Source organism: Amblyomma americanum, chromosome 10 (genome assembly GCF_052857255.1).
Source record: "Amblyomma americanum isolate KBUSLIRL-KWMA chromosome 10, ASM5285725v1, whole genome shotgun sequence".
In the NCBI taxonomy this organism is placed as follows: domain Eukaryota; kingdom Metazoa; phylum Arthropoda; class Arachnida; order Ixodida; family Ixodidae; genus Amblyomma; species Amblyomma americanum.
This window is the reverse complement of record NC_135506.1, coordinates 119,201,077-119,220,181: the sequence shown is the minus strand read 5'-3', so window position 1 is coordinate 119,220,181 and position 19,105 is coordinate 119,201,077. Positions and strand designations below refer to the sequence as shown.

The window sequence follows — 19,105 nt, the reverse complement described above, 5'->3', positions numbered from 1 at the left end:
AAGTGCGCAAATTATGCGCGTAAATACGGTAGTTTGCAACGGCTGCTCACTGAGGAAGGGGGAAACGACCCGCCAGCGCCCGACCTAACCGTGCTCCCTCAAAAGCATCGCACGCTCTGTGGGGCTGAGGTCGCTGAAATGCAGGCCGGAGTATTTGCGAGAACTACGTCGTCGGGTTCGGGAACGGTATCCATCGTAACGCTGACAAGACGCCGGTGCAAACGTAAACGAAGCGACGGCAGCGACCACCGACAGATGCATTCAACGTGCGGCTGCGATAGCTTTCATTTCGGCAGCTGCTAGACCGCACCGCTAGCCTTCAGAAATCACGGAGTATGCGTTTACGTCACGTTTCACGTCACTCCGTCCTACGACGTCATAAACGTTCTCTGTGACGTCATAAGAGTTCTCGGGTTTGAATCAGAGCGGCGGGAAAAACTTTTTCAACTTCGAATCCAAATTTCTTTGAAATAAATGCATATTTCGCTCCCGGACAAGTGGCAACAAAGCCATGAAATGCCGAAGTATCAGATTTTGCTAACGAAAAAAATCTGATAGAGTTCTCCTCAGTGTCCCTTTAAGTACATGGACAGCATTGTGCTTATACCATGACATGCTTGTCATGTACGTACATTTTTTTTTTGCTGTTCGTCGCGATATACTTTGCAGTTCATGCTCTTTATTGTATCCTTGTTATCTTCTTTTCGTACAATGCCAACGCCAATGTATTTATTCCTTGTTGTTTCTTTTTTTTTTGCTAAATGGCGTTTTGCTTGTCTCTTCACTTTCACTTTTTTTCATACGCTTGAATGACGTATATCTGAAAACTACGAAATTGCTGAATTTTAGTCTGTGACTTCGGTGTGCTTACTCCTGATTGGCGTGCTCTATTAGTACTGCTTGCCTTTGGGAGAGCGGGGCCTTTATCAAGCTGTCTACGCAGCTTTTTGCCCCACTTCCTATCATTTTGATGGAAACGACCAATAAAAAAAAGATACGGAAATGAACCACTAACGGTGCAAATTTCTTTACAGTGTCAAGTGGTAAGATGCGATCGACATCTGCCTGTACGACGAAAGCTCTAGAGCACCTTTCCAGCATCTCAAAACAGCCACTACTCACGCTGTTAACAACGTTGATAGAATGCTCCCCAATTCTCAAGCTTCATTAAATAAGCTAAGCCGGACCAGCAATGTTTCGTCCGGTAGGCTGAGAACCGCACGGCCCTCTACATCTTAAGCACCCGTAGCATGTGTTCTAAGCAACCCTGCACGGGCAGTTCGCAGATCTGAAATTGTGAAAAGATGTCCATATTTCATGAGGACAACTCCCCGCGGGCGGGGGCAAGATTTGATCTCCGTATGGTAAAAGCTTCGGTGAAGTCTTCTGATGCACACAATATTTCTGTTTAAGTGAAACGCTTCGATGTTAAAAGCTTTAGCTTCACGAGCGTTACCAGGAAGTGGCCGACAGTGGACAACTTCGTGAAACTAGCATGCATGCATTAAAACTAGCGCAAAAAAATACCCACTTTTTCTTCGCTTTTTCGTACAGCGACAAACTTCCGAACTTAGCCGATTGAACGTCGTTATCTGAGTCACATCGGTCTTGGCCCAAATTATTTGCCGCTCTACCCACTATCTCGCGCCCCAGAGGCTTGTTCCGTTCAAATAACGAGCTCAGGAAGAGTCAGGTACTCTAAACAATAAGTTGCAAGCATTGCGGCTTCCTTTCATGTCGGCGAATGTGTCGCCCGAGAGCAATTTCGATTTTTATGTCATGCCTATGCTCATTCCTTTTACAATTATCCCTGACTTTCTACCGCCAGCGCTGCCAATAAAAATGGTGCAGTGATCTTATTTGGAAACTCTGACTGCGTTTCCACTAAATTATTAGAGCATATAGTTAAGTCTATCGCTCTAATATAAGGACAAACCAGTCCAATAGTGCATTTTATGCGATACGACGCTATCACAGTCTAGATAGAGAGATTAAGAGCAACAAGGAAAGCAGGGATGGGTTAACCAGAAAGGTGTCCCGGTTGGCCACCCTGCGCTGGGGAGGAGGGATGAAGGGAAGGGGGAGACATGGTAGTCTGCGCTTTGTCCTCTCTACTGTGAAATCACCAACAGATTCACCTATATTTTTCTTTCATGTTCACTGGAATTTAGTGGCAAAAAGGAACTTTATCATTCAAGCCACATGTTACCATTTCGTTTTTAATTTTTTTTTATTTCAGTTTTTCGAGTAATACAAAAAATTGAGGACTGCGAGAAAAAAGCAGTGTTGCACCCCTGCTTGGCGAACCTCGGCGCCCCTGAGTATTGACAGCAAGCAATAAGATACACACAAGGCTTCAACAATGATTTAGGTATAAGCAATTAAGAGCGGAGTTTACAATAACAAAGTACAAAACTAGGCGTGACGGAATATAAAGACGAATGTCTCATGAAATACCTGTTACTACAACAAAGAAAGAGAGAGAAAAATATAAAAGGAGACTACATCCTCATACCCGACAATCAGCATTTCAAGCGTGCTGCTTTTCTACAAAACAGAATTTTTTAGTCAACAGCGCATTTACATGCAGAGGTTACGAATGGAAGGCTGTGACGTAGTACTAACTTCACCAGACAAGGATGTGTTTAGAAGTGCCGTTTTCCCACAAAGAATGCAGGTGGCTAAGGTTACGGTATTGTTCAAGAAAAGTGATCGAAATGACATCAAGAATTATCGCCCTATCTCAGTGTTGCCAATATTTTCAAAGGGTTTAGAAAAGATTATTCATGAGCGCCTTTCAATTTTTTTTCAGAAATATGACCTTGTAACCCCAGCTCAATTTGGATTTAGAAAGCATAGGTCCACGGAACTAGCCTTGATAGAACAAAAAGAGTTTATTTTATCACAGTTTTCAAGTAAGATGGTTGTACTGGGCCTGTACATTGATTTCACGAAAGCATTTGACTGCATTGTTCATTCCATTTTACTCAAAAAACTTGAATTGTATGGAGTGCGTGGCCATTGCTGGAATCTTATAAAATCTTACCTTGGCTATCGGCGGCAGTATGTTCAAATAGGTGAGCACTGTTCCGACCAAAAACCGATTGCAAGAGGAGTGCCTCAAGGCAGCATTCTTGGACCTTTTCTTTTTAATATCTACATAAATGATCTGGTAAATAAATGCGCTGAAGCCAAATATATATTGTACGCCGACGATGCCAGCATATTTTTTTCGGCTACAGACTGTGAGCAAATCAGCTATATAGCAAACTCCGCCCTTGTAAAACTTCTGGAATGGTCTGTAGCAAATCAGTTAGAAGTTAACACCAACAAAACTAAGGCTGTACTATTTAGACCGAAATCAAAGCAGGTAAATATGAACGTAGATCTTATCTATGGCACCAGAAAAATAGAAATAGTGAGTAGTATTAAAATTCTTGGGGTCACGTTTTCGCAAAATATGCTGTGGGATATTCTTGTAGATTCTGTTTGCACTAAATTGTCAAGTGTCGTCCCAACGGGCACTGAAACTCCACTGGACGTTCACTGAACGTCCACAGGACGTCCCGCACGTCCCCAGGACATCCAAGGGAGCTTCAGTGCCCATTGGGGTTGGTATTTTATCCAGATGTAGGTCTATATTACCTTTCAGCGTAAAAAAGCTGATATATAATTCTCTTTTTTACTCTCACCTCTCTTACTGCTTTTTGGTATGGGGATCTACCACAGTAACAAACTTAACAAAGGTGTACGTCCTACAAAAAAAAGATAATTAGGCTTATTTTTGATGTCCCCTACAATTCTCATACACATGCTCTGTTCATTAAAGCAGATATAATGCCTGTCTGGAAATTGTTTAGCTATAGACTAATTGTTGCCTTTAAGTACGAATTAAAAGAAAATCGAAATTTCTTTCGCAACCTAGCCAAGCTAGAAATAAAGCCTACATCCTACACTATACGTCAGTCTGAATACTGGAAGGTGGTCACTCCCCGTGCTAACTATTCTATGGGTACACTATCGTACATTTTGCCTAAACTTCTTAACGATCTGAATAAATGTGGAATTGATTTAGGTCGCGCTACAGTTCGTGAACTGCGCCACGTGATATGTCATGTTTTTGAACAATTCTAATATTGATTTCGTTGTGATACATTAAATCGAATCAATTTTGCGTTTCTGTATGTTTGTATTCCTGTATGTTTCATGTATGCTCCTGTACTGCCTTGTAGAGGGGACCGTGGGCTCTAGTCAAGCTGTTCAGCAGCTTTTACCCACGGCCCCTCCATCGTTTTGATGGAAATAAAGCTATTATTATTATTATTATTATTATTATTATTATTATTATTATTATTATTATTATTATTATTATTATTATTATTATTATTATTATTATTATTATTATTATTATTATTATTATTATTATTATTATTATTATTATTATTATTATATAAACCTGAGCATCATGAATTCATAGCTAGTCCTGTTTTGTGGGGCTGCGTAAGAGTCACATCTTCTAGATTCATAAGGGGATCAGCAAGGTATAAGTTCTGAGAACATTAGAAAAGTAGGCATCATCTTTGGCAATAGTTCGTTTGTAAAAACACACAAACCTATAGTCAAACAATCGTTTCACGGACACAGTTTTGTTCTCAAAGATTACTGGGGTAATTGGTAAATCATATGATCTATTGGCAACAGCGCGCAAACAGGAAGCTTGTTAATATTTGTGTTCGTCGTATTTCTCCACACAAGAAAACAGTAACTTAAAGACGAGTATAAAATCGCATAATACAAATTCATGCTCACCTGCAACGGTATAACATATTTATGACGGTAGATAATTCCAATAGATCGAGAAATGGAATGGGAGACGTCTTCTACATGGGCATTCCAAATCATTGTCGATGTAGAAAGTATTCCAAGAGATTGAAACCATCTTCATATCTGACAGCATCATAACCTAAATAAACTGAAGGCGAATTCACCACCTGCTTTTCCTTATGGTAGAAAAGTAAGGCAGCTGTTTCTTTTTCTTATTTATTTATTTATGGAGAATTATTCAGTGACATTGTTTCTAAGGCGGACACAGCTTGGTTAGCAGTATTAATCAGTCATGGGATGTTTTCAGAGCTGAAGAAAAGGCTAGTGTCGTCCGCGAATATAATGGCGGTCGCTTTGTCGTTTAAGTTAGGAATATCATTTGCATATATTTTCAGGAGCAGGGGTCACAAAACACAGCCCTGAGGCACACCTTTTATTGTGGCCACTATGTCAGAGCAATATAGCGGTCCATTTGAACGTACTGTGATCTGGAGCTAAAGATAATGCCACGCTGCTGACTTTCTGCCGGCGCCACCTGGAGGTCGAACTGTGTTCCTGAGCGCGTGGCCGAACGTCTTCTTGGCAAACCTCGCTCGAGTGAACAGCTTTGTTCTCTGTATTTTCGCCGGTGACATTTTTGGTGGAGGTGCTGGGTATCATCCCATGTACGCTGACCGGGACGATAGCCCTGACGCTTCTCCCCGACGAGCAGACGCCACACCTGTCCACAAAGCGAGCCGTGGCCTGCGAGGCCTGCAACCCGAATTTGAGCCACTCACGATTCTTGCTCGGGCCATGACTTCCGCCACTGGCAGCCAGACAGGTCAGTCCTTCGGCAGTGCCCCACCGTTCGTCTTTCTTGCACCTCGGTCGCCACCATCCTTCCACGGCGACCGGTTCGAGGATGTAGAAGATTGGTTGGCCGGTTTTGACCGTGTGGCCGCGTTCAACCAATAAGACGACGAGCGAAAGCTGCTGAACGTGTACTTCGCACTGCAAGACTCGGCGAAAACGTGGTTCGAGAACCACGAGGCGTTTTTCTCTAACTGGGCAGCTTTTCGCCGCGAGGTGCTCGCCACGTTCAGTTCGAGCGAGCGAAAGGAGAATGCCAAACTTGCCCTTCGCTCCAGGTCACAGCAGTCCAACGAGAGCGTGGCCATGTTTATTGAGGACATGAGCCTCTTCAATCGGGCCGACCCAGCCATGCCCGAAGCTACAAAGGTGAGGCACCTTATGCGTGGGGTAAAGGAGCAGCTGTTCGCTGGCCTCATGCGCGACCCTCCGAGAACTGTCGCCGCCTTTGCCAAGGAAGCGACGACCATAGAACGTTCCTTGCAGGAACGGAGTGCCCAATACGGCCGTCAGGCAAATGTAGCGGCCGCTCAGTACTGCACGTCCTTGCCAGGCCCCGGGGATGAGGCGCTGCGAGCGCTTGTGCGGAGCATTGTCCGCGAAGAACTGCGACACCTCAACTTGAGTGCTCCGTCAGAAAGCGTACCTTCGACAGGCGATGTTCTCCGTGACGAAATCCGGCGAGCGGTGCAGCCACTCCCAGCACCCCTTTCGGAGTCGCACGTAATGTCCTACAGCGATGCCCTGCGCCGACCTGCCTCGGCGCCGCAAGCGTTTCGCCCCGTTGCCGAACAACCACCACCCCATCGTTACGTGCGTCCCATCGAGCAGCAGCAGGACCCGTGCCCTCCATTCCGCAAAGCGTACGTGTGGCGAACGTCCAACGATCGTCCGCTCTGCTACCACTGCGGGGAGCCCGGCCATGTTCTGCGGCCATGTTATGATACAGCGGGAAAGGGAAGAGCTCGCTGTACCGACCTCTGCAGAGCCGCAGCTGAGTGGAGGGACTCACCATTATCTTGGACAGGTAGTCCTGTTGCCGGTGACAGGCGGCAAAGTCGGCACCCAAGCTTCGTATCAGCTCCAGGCCGTAAGAGGTGCCTGCCGTTCCGGCCACCTTGGCGCCAACCATGTTCTTGGCGATCTGGATGCACGCTGTTCCAACCCCGCCGCTTGCACCGTGCACCAGCAGGCGGTGGGAGGCCTGCGTCTTGGCCCTGCACCCACCATCAGGGACACACACGTGTAAGGTTTCCGCACGGAAGCATTATTTTTAGTCACTGTCGGCCGAATTAGGTTTATTCCCAGACAAATAAGTGTCCAATTATTGTTCCGCTGAGCCAGCACCAATGAGGCCCGGTCTACAAAGAACCCCATTAATACCCTCACCACTACGCGTTCTCTTCTGCCACCCTCATCAAGTGTTTCCTTCCCTTGGTGCCCCCTTTGTCACATCACCAAGCCTCCGGCCACCTGTCTGAGCATTTCACGTTCCGTCGAGCGCTATTTCGTCCCCTTGTATAGGTGCCATCTGCACGCGTTTGTATCCAATTATAAGCCGACAATTTTCATTCTGGTTGCTCAGTGTACTGTCCCTCACCCTTTTACCAGCTTCTTCATAGACCACCTTCCGTACAACTGATTGTACAACTTGCAAAGTCTATAGTAGAAGCAGCAAATACAACCACCGCAATGCAAGAAATGCCGTCTCTGGATTTCGGCTGTTCAGTGTCAGATGAGCAATATTCGTTTTCTAGCCACTTATGTTTCTTCCTTGCACCGATTTCCGTAAAAAGAAACGCACTTGTTCGAGGTACTGCTCTAAAAATTGTTTCCACTTCGTGCCACTTATTACAGCCGTTCACAGCCTTGTCCCGTGGGCTCGCATATTCACACTAACGCGATTCGTCGGCCGCACCTTATGCACTAATTTTGGTGCGCAGTTCATGTATAAAATACCATTACTGGATCATCAAATCAGAACTGCTAGCCACGGCATCAGTTTTGGCGAGAAAAACAGCATATTTTTTTCGGCGTACGGGGATACTGGGTAGGACATACGTAATTTTTTAACGCAGTGTCACTAAATTAACACCGTTCAGGCATTCAAATACGAACATACTGTCTAAAGCTCACAAGTCATCAGCATGGCGTCACGGATTCTAACTTAGTCATATTTGCTCCATTGTCAGCAGAAATTAAGCAGTTTTCCTCATTACACATGCAATGTAAGCCTCGGTCTTCGACAGAACAGCATATTTATATTTAACAAGAATTCCTGTAAATGATGACATTTACAACTTTTAACCACAACGGCCAGGATAACACCACCTGCTAACTTCCAACGTCTTCGTTTATAGTACGGACTGAAGTGGCTTACTAGCATGCTGTCCTCGCTGCTTACGGCAACTTTCTCAGCAACCTATACTCTGAACCGTCGAAAGTTATACGGTAAAGCGAAAGAGCCTACAGAAAGGGAGGGACCCAAAACCCTGTGTCCTGCAATAACGAACAACAGCGTTTTATGTAACACGTTTACTAAGGACACAGCTTCGGTAACACCAAAAAATTTAGTGAATTTACATTCACTAAATTTTTTGAGGGCCTTACTCCCAAAGTCCGCAACCATCACTCGTGGGCGCTCAATCTCCTCCAGTCCTGAATTCAGACTCTTTAATTGGGCTGTCGAGGCGTTGTCCTGTCACCCTCACGTCTTTGCGATGAACAAGTGTCATGTTTTCGTTTTCTTTTTCATTTTTCTGCTCATCGGCCTTCATTTCAGTATTTTGATGCCTAGTGTTAATCGCGTTTCACATTAGCCACTCTATGCATGCAGGTTACTTCCAAGGACCATTCTAGAGGCCCGTGTATTGTGCGATGTCAGTGCACGTGAAAGAACCCCAGGTGGTCGAAATTTCCGGAGCCCTCCACTACGGCGCGTCCCTCATAGCCTGAGTCGCTTTAGGACATTAAACCGCATAAACCAGACCAAACCAAACCATTCTTAGCATTCTTAGCAAATGCCTGTGTTTCGTTGTAATTCAGTTATATGTATAATAAGTCTGTGTGTTTGAAGTTTTGTTTGTTGCAGCGCAGTGTGTTTCCCATGCATCTCATTTTCTGTTCTGGTTCTGTAGCGCTCTGTGAAAGGTTGTGAAGGAATATATACCAACTCGCCCAGTCAGCCACTCTTCAACAGGACAAAACCAGCCTGGCGAGCTGACTCTTCTCTTTTATAATAAATAAAATATATGCCTATATTCTACAATGCCGACTTCTAACAACTTCCGTTTACTCTCGAAATGCAGAAATCTCAATGGTGGTAGATTTTCGTCCGACACACGGGAACAGAGTATCAAGCAATTCTACCGGTGAAATGTGGCACGTAGTTTGCAACGACCGCTCCGGGACAAACACTACTGACAGAAATGCGCATCACTCTTGACATTTCCGGTGGCTTCTTTCATGTCTGTGCTGGTACTGCGGGCTCTTCGACATTTGAGATAATGGAACCATCGTATCCACTGATAGCCACACGTAGAACGAGAATGCGAAGGCAGCCAGGTGCCGACTCGGATGCAGTGACCTCAGAGGCGTAATCTCTCAGTGTCAATGGAAGCAGCACCGCTTACTGCGATAATAGAGACTTCGTGAAGTTCGCCACACAGACGTGGCGTTTTCCACCGCCGCCGTGTTCCTAACTGGCCGTCCACTTTTGACATATTCAGCAAGACGGCGGTCCAAAAGAGAGGCATTTTCAGTTTCACTGGTCTGACCTCAGCTTTGTTAAATCTACGGCAAGCTGAAGCTAAATATGCTACATACACTCGTGGTAGCCACAAGGCAAGACATTATGTATCCCTGTGTCCGGAATGGTTTATTTGAACAGAAAGTTTTCTTCACAGTTACTTACTAAATTTAACGAAGCAAGGAATCAAGTACAACTTCAGTAGGCAGTGCGACGTAACGCGACTCGCATGGGCAAAAACTGGGATAACCATCGGAGACTACTTCGTGAAGAGGCTAACCTCGGAAACACCCCACTCGGTATCAATGGACGCCTCACAACGCAGTCACGTTGACGCCGATGTTCGTATGTCGGGCGCTTAAGGCCAATTGATCACGTAAGGATTTTGGTTCCAGCTTGTTGGTCTTGCATATCGAAGAGAGGCAGCGCGCCACGAGGGAGACATTGCTGCCATCAGCGCCTGTCCTGTCGGTTGTTTTTTTGTTTTCCACGTCTACTCTCGCCGCCGTTCTCCGCTCGAGGCCAGCCTTCTTTCCTACACCTCGCACTCGGAACAGAACAGTCTTCTAACCATTTCTAAATAGCCGCATCTGACGCGAACAACTTTGCTACCATGGACAGCAAGCAAAGTCTAGTGGCTTCAGAATGCGGGTTTAGGAAATGGATGTAAAGTCAGTAGCGGAGAGCGTTAGCATAGAGGTGAAGTAATCACGTGGGCCTATACTTTACTAGCCGAGTGCGTGCAGCGCATGCGCGTCCTATCCTGACCACTGCACATGCACAGCACTCGTGCACTAGCCCCGTATATGTATATCGTACACTACATGCCTTCGAGTTGAGAGTCTTAGCATACCGTATTCATACTATAGGAGTAAGGAAATTAAGAAACAGCAATTGGAAACTACACCTCCCCACAGGATGCTCTTCTTTTTATACTTTTTGATCATGGGGCAGTTACAGGGCGGTTCCTTTTTTCTACATGGTTACACCGTTGCACACCACAAGCACGACGCGAATGAACAATAGTGCAGAAAATGCGTGCATTGTGCACAATACATACCAGTACATATAAGGCATCATGCACATTGATAATACAGTCTCAGTATTGCAAAGAAAAATGTGTGCACAATAAATGTACCAATTCAAAAGGCTAGTTCAGCATTCGAAAGAAAAAGATGTGCACTAAATGTACTATTTCATAAAGAGCAGTTCTAATAGATTTTAAAAGAGCAGGAATACAATATGCTCACTTGGGTGCTAAATACAGTTAACCATTCTCAGCGGTAAATCAAATTGCGGTTTGTCACAAGTAAAGAGCGCCAAAATTTCTAGTCCGCAATTTTTTCCTGTAATTAGCTTTTTCTTTAGGTGGCACGCAATGCTTTAAAAATGGGCTATTTCCTTGTCTCGGAGGTACACTGTGTAGCAGTCATGAATACGGACAGAGCTCCACTGCAAGCCTAATCTGTATCCGACTATATCTTAGGCTTATATAAGAAGAGCAGGGTGTGAGCTGCGCATGCGCAGCGGCATAAGCCCGTCCCCACATGTCTCACACGCGCTGTTAACCGCCGGCAAGTCTGGTATGCGTCTGCGCTAGTACAGCTGCACAAATCTTTAGCTAGCGTGCGCGGCAGCCGCTTTTTCTACTTTCCTGCGCTTCAGGACGAAGCAAACTTGCGGAAAGCTCAGTATTAAACACTGCCTTTGTGAACTTGTGCTTAGATTTCATATGACCGCAAGTTTGCTCCGTGATGAGCTGCAGGAACATGAAAAACACGGCCGTCGCACAAGCTAGCTATAGAAGTTTGGCCGGCAATACCTCTCCGCAATAGTGCAGACGTCTACAAAATCGGGGGATCTCCGAAACGTGAGAGCCCTCACTTGAGCACGATCGCCCTGTAGGCCGTGAAGTAGGGGATGCCGAGGGCGGCTCCCTTCTCGAAGGACACGTGCTCTGGCAGCCGCCACACGTCGGTGTCGTCCAGAAGGCTGTACTGTGCGTACGACCCGTGAACGTTTCTCGGGTTCCGGTTGGAGAAGAACACGCGGTCGCCGCGCTGCGCGGAACAGGATAGAAGAATTGGAGGGGACACTTGCGTCTGAATGCTAGGCCCAGCGCTATAAAGCCACCGTCTATAGATGCCTCCGGATCAATTTCAGTGATTTATTTTTTCCTATGCGAGGTTCAACGTCATAGCTCACGGAGTGCGAGTACACTCAAAGGTAGCATTCTTAAACTAAAGACAGATCATGCAGTTTCACTAAAACGGATATCTTTCAGCTTCAGTTATGGTAGTTGCGCGAAACACACACACGCACAAGGCAGCGTACAGGACGAGCGACGGTACGGGACCAAATTTACTAATTGCGCTCGCCCCGTACCCTGTCCTGTGTGTGTGTTTCGCGCAACTACCATGTCTTAAGTATTGGACCAACTAGCCAGACAACACGTTATGCTTAGTCATGGTTAGCTTTAGAAGCAGAAGGAAGGAGGATCGCCGCCGCCGTAGCTGCTCTGGTGAGGGTCAACACTTCACATGCAGAGGTCGTGGGTTTGATCCCCACTAATGGCATGCCGTTAGTTCTACTTTCTTGCAAATCATCTAATGCGCAAATGTTTCCTTGATTTCCTTCAACGTCCCTCCGAAACACTGTTGCGAACTGTTACGTGCCGAAAAACTGTTACGTGCCGGTGCACTCTTGGTCATTCGTTTGTAGCCGGCCGTTAGTAACAGCTATAACAGGCTGTCAAATTTACAAAACGCCAATATGTTCGGCGCTGTTGTGTAAATACTTCAAGCAACCCGGCATGTCAAATTGAAACTGCAAGCCTATGAAGCGTGCGTCGCCACACCTACTAACGGGCGTCATTCGGCGCGGCATATGCAACGTGACTTTGCCCATTACATTCTCGCCGGTGGGCTGGAAAAGAGAGAAGGCGGCATGAGGGACAATAAAGGTAACGCGGCGCATGCGCCGCCGAGTGTCACGCCTTGGTCTATAGGTGTGATTTCGCGTGCTTAACAGCCACGTGATTCTGGTTCAACGCGCCTTAATGCCCATAATTAATTGCGCCACGGCGCCGGAAATAGTAACATTTTCAAAATTGTAAAAGCTAATATGGCTGCTACTAACGGCTCGCGACTAATTTCTAATAATAGCCGAGAGCCCAACTGCAACTGCCACGACTGTAAAGTTAATCATAAAAATTAATTGACCAGCTTATTAGCCAGATTTAGCTTTCTTCTGACGTCCGCGGCTGCTATTGTGCTTAGGCCGCAGTCGTAATCTCGATACCTTAAAAAAAGAACTCTATATTTAAGTATTTCTTGTGGGCTTTACTGAAACCCTGCAGCTCTGCCTTTTTATTGTATGACTGCTGCCCATTAGACCTTTTTGTAGTCTTCCTTGCTTGTGGCTTCATTTCATTATTTTCTAGCATAATCAGAAAACTAAATCCCATTCATCCTTCCTTTCCCTCCAAGAAAATTGTTGACTGGCGAGCGTTTCGTCACCAGAAGTAAAGGAACGTGATTCATACGCGAGCTCGATAAATAGCGCAATGCCCGCTATTTTCGCCTACCTAGGTCCATCAGATGGCAATTTCCCTGGCGAACTGAGAAAACGCTACTGCAGCGACACTTAAATGCGCTCTGCAGAACCCCAGGTGATCTATATCAAACTGCAGCCCTTCACTTCGGCATGCATCAAATACCAACGTAGTGCTCGGGAAAGTAAAATAATAATAATAATTGGTTTTTGGGGAAAGGAAATGGCGCCGTATCTGTCTCGTATATCGGCGGACACCTGAACCGCGCCGTAAGGAAAGGGATAAACGAGGAAGTGAAAGAATAAAGGAAGAAAGAGGTGCCGTTGTGGTGGTCTCCGGAATAATTTTGACCACCTGGGGATCTTTAACGTGCACTGACATCGCACAGCAAACGGGCGCCTTAGCGTTTCGCCGCCATCGAAACGCAGTCGCCGCGGTCGTGTTCGAACCCGGGAACTCCGGATCAGTAACTTACCTGGTGCCGGGAAAGTGAAAATATCAATATTTCAAGACAACATGTACAACTCGTTTAGTCAGCATACCGAGTACAAAGCGTGTTCGTTACCTTGACAGTGGTTACTCCCTCGCCGACGCCTTCCACCAGCCCGGCGCCATCCTTCCCCGGCGTGTAGGGCGTCGGGTAGGTGTGGCCGAAGGAACCCTCGCGGATGTACGCGTCCACGGGATTCACGCCAGCTGCCTTCACGCGAACCAGGACCTATGCATGTGCAACAGGAACGGCACTCTAGTAAACAAAAGCTTGGGCTGGGCTAGTTGGTACTTATTGACACAGTACCCGTCCTGTCCAAACCTGAGCCTCTATCCGCCTTCACTCCCTTTCAAGCACAGTGTCAAGGGTCATGCTTGGACATTACAAAGGGCGAACGAGCGTCGTGCTTACTTTCGACGGTTTACTGTTACACTGCTCTCCTTGGAAAGGAGGCCCATTCTCAGCGCATTAAAAGAACCAATTCCACCTAACGAGAAGCATATTTCACTAAACCGAAGGTAGGCTGTGACTATGCAGGCCTGTCTTATTTGACTGAGAACTCCAGCGCAGTAGCAACACGGACAAGAAAGACGGGCGCAAACACAGGCGCTGCTTTCTTTCTTCTCCGTGTTGCTACTGCGCTGCAGTAGTCAGTATGATGAAACAACAAGCCAGCCACTACTTATTAAGTTGTCTTATTATTTCTCATACATGATACATTCAAGGTCCATATATTTATCAGGAAAGGTAACAGAGCTCTAAAAAGTTGCAGTGAAATCCTGTTTTGTATCCCCCGCTTATGCAGCGACCCGCATTTTGCGAGGAATTAACGTGGGCCAGATGAACTTTCATAAAGACCATCCAACAGATCATGGATTATACGGCGCAAACTTGTACTGCTGCTCCACAAGCAATCTGCGCAGGTGATGCACTTCATCTAATGCATCTCCAACAGACGCGGCGGGCTGAAGGAAAGTGACACCATGAGTGACACCATGGCGTTGCTAATCAGCCATATTACTTTCCATACCCCTTATCAAAGACTCAGTCGAAGCAAGCTGAATCGCCAGAATGGCCTCCTCTGATCGGCGGTGAAGAAAGCCCTAGGACTGTCTCCGTACACCTCGACACACCGCCTGCTCCAGCTGGGCCTACACAACACGGCAGAAGAGCTGGTGGAAGCCCAAAGGAGCGGCCAGCTCAAGCGTCTTCGAGACACGAGGATAGGCCGGGCCATTCTGCGCCGACATGGCTGCCCGGAACCGACCACTCCGTTGCAGCAGCCCGCCCCCACTCGCAGCTAAGATCAGAGCCGCACCAGTCCCGAAGAGCATGCACCCCGAGCTCTACGCCGACCGTAGAATGGCCAGAGTCAAGGCACTCCTGCGCCAATACTCCTCTGACCATAACGTCATATATGCCGACGCAGAAAAACACCAGTCCGACGCAGGCGCTTTACAGTACATGGGACTGGCGAGTACAAACGCCACTGGTTCAATTCAAATTGCAGGCTCCGTTCGGGGCATGAGCTCGAGCCCGAGGCTGAGGAGACCGCCATAGAGGTAGCACTCACTTCCATACACCACATTGCCACACATGACGAACATCACGCCAATTCGACATACACATTAATTATAGACTCCCAGGCTGCGTGCCACGCTTTCGCAAAGAGTACCTGAACTCTGTCGACTGTGCGCGCTCTCACCAAGCAGTCCTGATAATATTCCCCTCCGTGCGCATCGTCTCGACCACTGGTCACGCTTCCCCTTACCGGCAGCAACCTTCCGGACGCTGTCGACGGAAGCGAAGGATGAACCAGACACAGAGGGCACCTGCGGGGCTCTTCACTCTTACACCCACCTTACCGAATATTAACCTACACAAAAAAGAGCAATGCCGCCAGCCCACCACCGCAGCCAACACTCACCAAGGTCGAAGCTGTCGTTAACTTCAGGCTCACACGTATCGTATCTTTTATCACAAACACTTGTTCTTCCCCACCCTCTACCCGGACAAATGCCCCAGCTGCCAAGAACGCCGACCTACACTGTGCCATTCTGTTTGGGCCTGCACAGCGCCACCCAGGGGCGTCCAAACCATAACCCCCTCGCCTCCCCCCCCCCACCCTTTTCTTTTTGGAGGATGCCCTGTAGCACCGAGGCTACCGGCTAGAGCCGGCTCATGGAGCGTGCCGAAAAAATAGCGTTGGCGTTGGCAAGACCAGCTACAGCTGCTCTATCTGGCTGGCAGGATCGCGGCGGCACATGGAGCCCTGGACTGAGGGCTCCACTCAGGAAGGAAGGTAATCTGTAGTTTTATACCTTTGTCCGTAAAGTTTCGAGACTGATTTATTTTCTTCTCTAGAAATGATTCCCCAAAACAAATGTTGGTGCGTATGTATAGCGCCATCTTTTCGGCCTAACCTGAGCTATTTATGTTAATTGCTGAGGCAGCCGCTAAATGGCACTACATGTAGAGAATTACGTTGTCAGTAGTCGTCTGCGCATTCTACTGTGAGTGAATGTAGAGAGATGGACGTCCACCTCGAACAGCGGGTAGGAATAAAATTCTGTGTGAAGCTTGGCAAGACAGCCACGCAGACGCCTGAGCTCCTTCGTGGCGCTTACGGCAACGAGATTATCGCGGCCGCGAGTTTTCGAGTGCACAAGAGTTTCGCTTCAAGGAAAACGTCGGTGGAAGACGACACATGGCAGGAGCGCCCTTCAACCTCACGGAATGAAAGCAATTAACGTGGCCCAAATAAGGAAAATCGTACAGCAAGACTCCACCATTACAGTCCGCATGCTATCAGTTGCTCTGGACATTAATAAGAAAACATTCCACAAAAGTTTGCGTGAGAACTTGGGTAAACGAAAGCCGGATGCTAGACTTGTGCCGCTCTTCCCCACACAGGGCCAGAAGGACACGCAGGCATCAGTGAGAGCTGATTTGCTCTTCGAGGCAGAGAAAGATGCTGCATTCGTCGACAGCATCATTGCTGAAGAGGAAACAGTGTTTTCGATACGATCCTGAAACAAAGATGCTCAGCGCCGAATGGTGGTCTACAAGCTCTCCGGCGTCGAGAAAGGTGCGGCGACCTAATACCAAAACAAAGACGATGCTGATAGTGTTTTTCGATGCCAGAGTTGTCATACACCACGAGTTCGTCCCACAAGGGCAGACGGTGAATCAGGATTTATATATCCGCGTGCTCCAATACATGCGTGATGCAATTCGACGCCGTAGCCCTGACTTATGGGCCTCTGGACAATGGAGCCTTCTCCACGATAACGCAAGTCCGCACACTGCTCTAAGCTGACCAAATTTCTCGCTAAGCACAGCATTACTGTACCTCCCCATCCTCCATACTCGCCTGATCTCTCCCCATGCGATTTTGTCCTCTTTCCTTGTGTGAAGAGAGCCCTAAAAGGTCGCTAGATAGGGAGCGTGGAGGTCATTCAAGACGCCGCGACCAAGGAGCTGACAGCCCTGCCAAAAGAAGCGTTTTCCAACTGTTTCCTAGACCTCAACAAGCATTGGAAGCTGTTTATAGACTGCAAGGCACACTATTTCGAAGGTGTGCTCCACAAATGATTTCTATGTTAAACGAATTTTTTCTTAATGGATTCAGTCTCGGAACTTTACGAACAAAGGTTGTGTAATGAAAGATTTTCCTTCTCCTCCGGCCTCCTACGGCAACCGGCGGAACCACCCGAAATGAAAGAAAACGATGCAGCAGTTTATTGGCAGACTGCACGTAACACCCTCGAGGTATTCCGAAAGGGTATTAAGAGAGAGAATTACATGCGCATAACGATGCGATCCAGAACATGATTGTTTGCCGGCTGTTAGGGTCAGCGCTCCGCGCGTGCGACCAGTGGTCGTCAGTGCAGGCCGCACCGACTCCTTCCTTGCCTCTTCCTTTCCTGCTTTTTTGCTCGCTACACTGCCAAGGGTGTTGAGAAACCAGCCGCCCTACGAGTGGAGTGCCCATCTTCCCATTCTCATTAAGGCGAGAGCTGTTAAACACACGTCCTCCGACGGCTGACATGTAGCTCCGTTTTGTCATTACCTGCCCACCCGCTACATTTGTCTCGCGCTACCTTCCTTGTCTCCGGGTGAGGCGTCCTCCCCCCATGATGTCGTGATCACGCTGCTTCGTTTAACGGTTCGAAACAGCGTGCCTTTAAAACCCCGCTGAAGCGGGAAGTGAAGCTGCACTACTTTCAACGCATGTGGCTAGTCGGCTTGGGTATTGGTTCGTTTCGTGCACATAATTTCAAGCTCGATATCTCGAACCACGATACCGATTTTTAAATTTTAAAGACAATTTTCGCCGGCGATGTCGAAGGCCTTTATTTCCGCAATACAAAATACCGCCCTAAAACCAAAAATTGGAAGCTGTTTAGGTAACAGCTGTTAACTGATCCTCTCGTGACTACCTGTTACAGGAGGCAGATACACATTGTCCGCCCTGCCGTACAACCTATTCTAGCATACCGCAATGTCTTATGTTTTATGGGTTTTAAAGAAAAATATAAACTGATTGTAAAACGCCCTGTACTCCCATTGTACGCAGAGCTAACGAAAGACCAACACACGAGAGGCCTCAGTTAAAAGAATGAAAATGAAAACTAGGTTTTTGGAAACGAAAGACCCAGTAACGTCTATCTTCTTGGAAAGCATGAAGGAGGGGGTGCATGAATAAGAGTTAAGGGCGACTAAAACCGCGAATGACCGGCTTTCTAGAGACTCGACAGCACATCCCGGAGCCCACGAAATCATTTGCCGAGAAATAATTTGGAGCCATATTTCAACCCTTCGAAGCCGACGGTGAATTCGCTTTGCTGCAGTACACAAGCTCACTACCGTTTTGTACGCACGAGCAATAATATGTGAGAGAGATGATGTCTCCAAACAGTGCTTGTACTGTATTACATGACAACAAGGAAGGCAGGCGGACTATTCAGGGCATCCATGTACTTTCTGTGGGCTCTGATACCAACCAGTTTGCTCATAGACGCACTAACTGCACCGAAACACCGCACTTGACGTGATCTAGTGGCAAGTGAAAAGCAGTACCCTAAACAGGTAAACCGCATTACCTTGTGGGCCTCCACTTTAGGAATGGGCACATTGGTCGCTAGTTGAAGGACCTCCGGCCCGCCGAACTTCTGCACTTGGATCGCTCGCATCATCTTCGCTGACTCTCCTGCCTTCGGCTCACAGCACAAGTCTCTTCAGACCAAGCAGTGCGGGACCCGCGCCTTTGTTTTATTGCGCTGTAAAAGCCGAAAATGATAAGACAGTGCGGCGATATATAGCGACAAGCCACTCCAGAAGCCGTCAGGCGCTAACTGAGTGCACTTTTTATCGCTATATATACGCACGTTGCTGCGGAGGAACGCACACTAAAACCATTTCACCAATTAGTCGGTTCTTTCCCACTTTCGTAGTAAACTACTATTTTAATTAGTATGGCATTCAATGCAAGGTACTACATCGGAGGCAGAATCGTTCTCCCCGAATACCTCCGTGAATCTGCACGTTTTGCACTCTTCTTTCGCGCACCGCAAAAAGTGTGCACAACGTGAGAACTAACTCGCTTTAATAAGCAACTTTTATATTTGCCATTGCA

At 47.2% G+C, this 19,105-nt stretch overlaps 1 protein-coding gene across 2 annotated transcripts in view; it reads right to left on the bottom strand.

The window, feature by feature from the left end:
• LOC144106274 (quinone oxidoreductase-like) overlaps window positions 1-18,721 on the bottom strand; it is a 51,787-nt gene extending 33,066 nt beyond the window's left edge. Inside the window, exons 1-4 of one of the 2 annotated variants that reach the window (XM_077639037.1) lie at window positions 18,573-18,721; window positions 13,543-13,695; window positions 11,309-11,484; window positions 6,689-6,893 (exon numbers count right to left, since the gene is read on the bottom strand). In XM_077639037.1, the coding sequence (XP_077495163.1) occupies window positions 6,689-6,893; window positions 11,309-11,484; window positions 13,543-13,695; window positions 18,573-18,665 (627 nt within the window). In that variant the 5' untranslated portion in view covers window positions 18,666-18,721. The remainder of the gene's footprint in view (window positions 1-6,688; window positions 6,894-11,308; window positions 11,485-13,542; window positions 13,696-18,572) is intronic. The other variant, XM_077639036.1, reaches the window with a different exon arrangement.
• Between the last annotated feature and the right edge of the window lie 384 nt (window positions 18,722-19,105).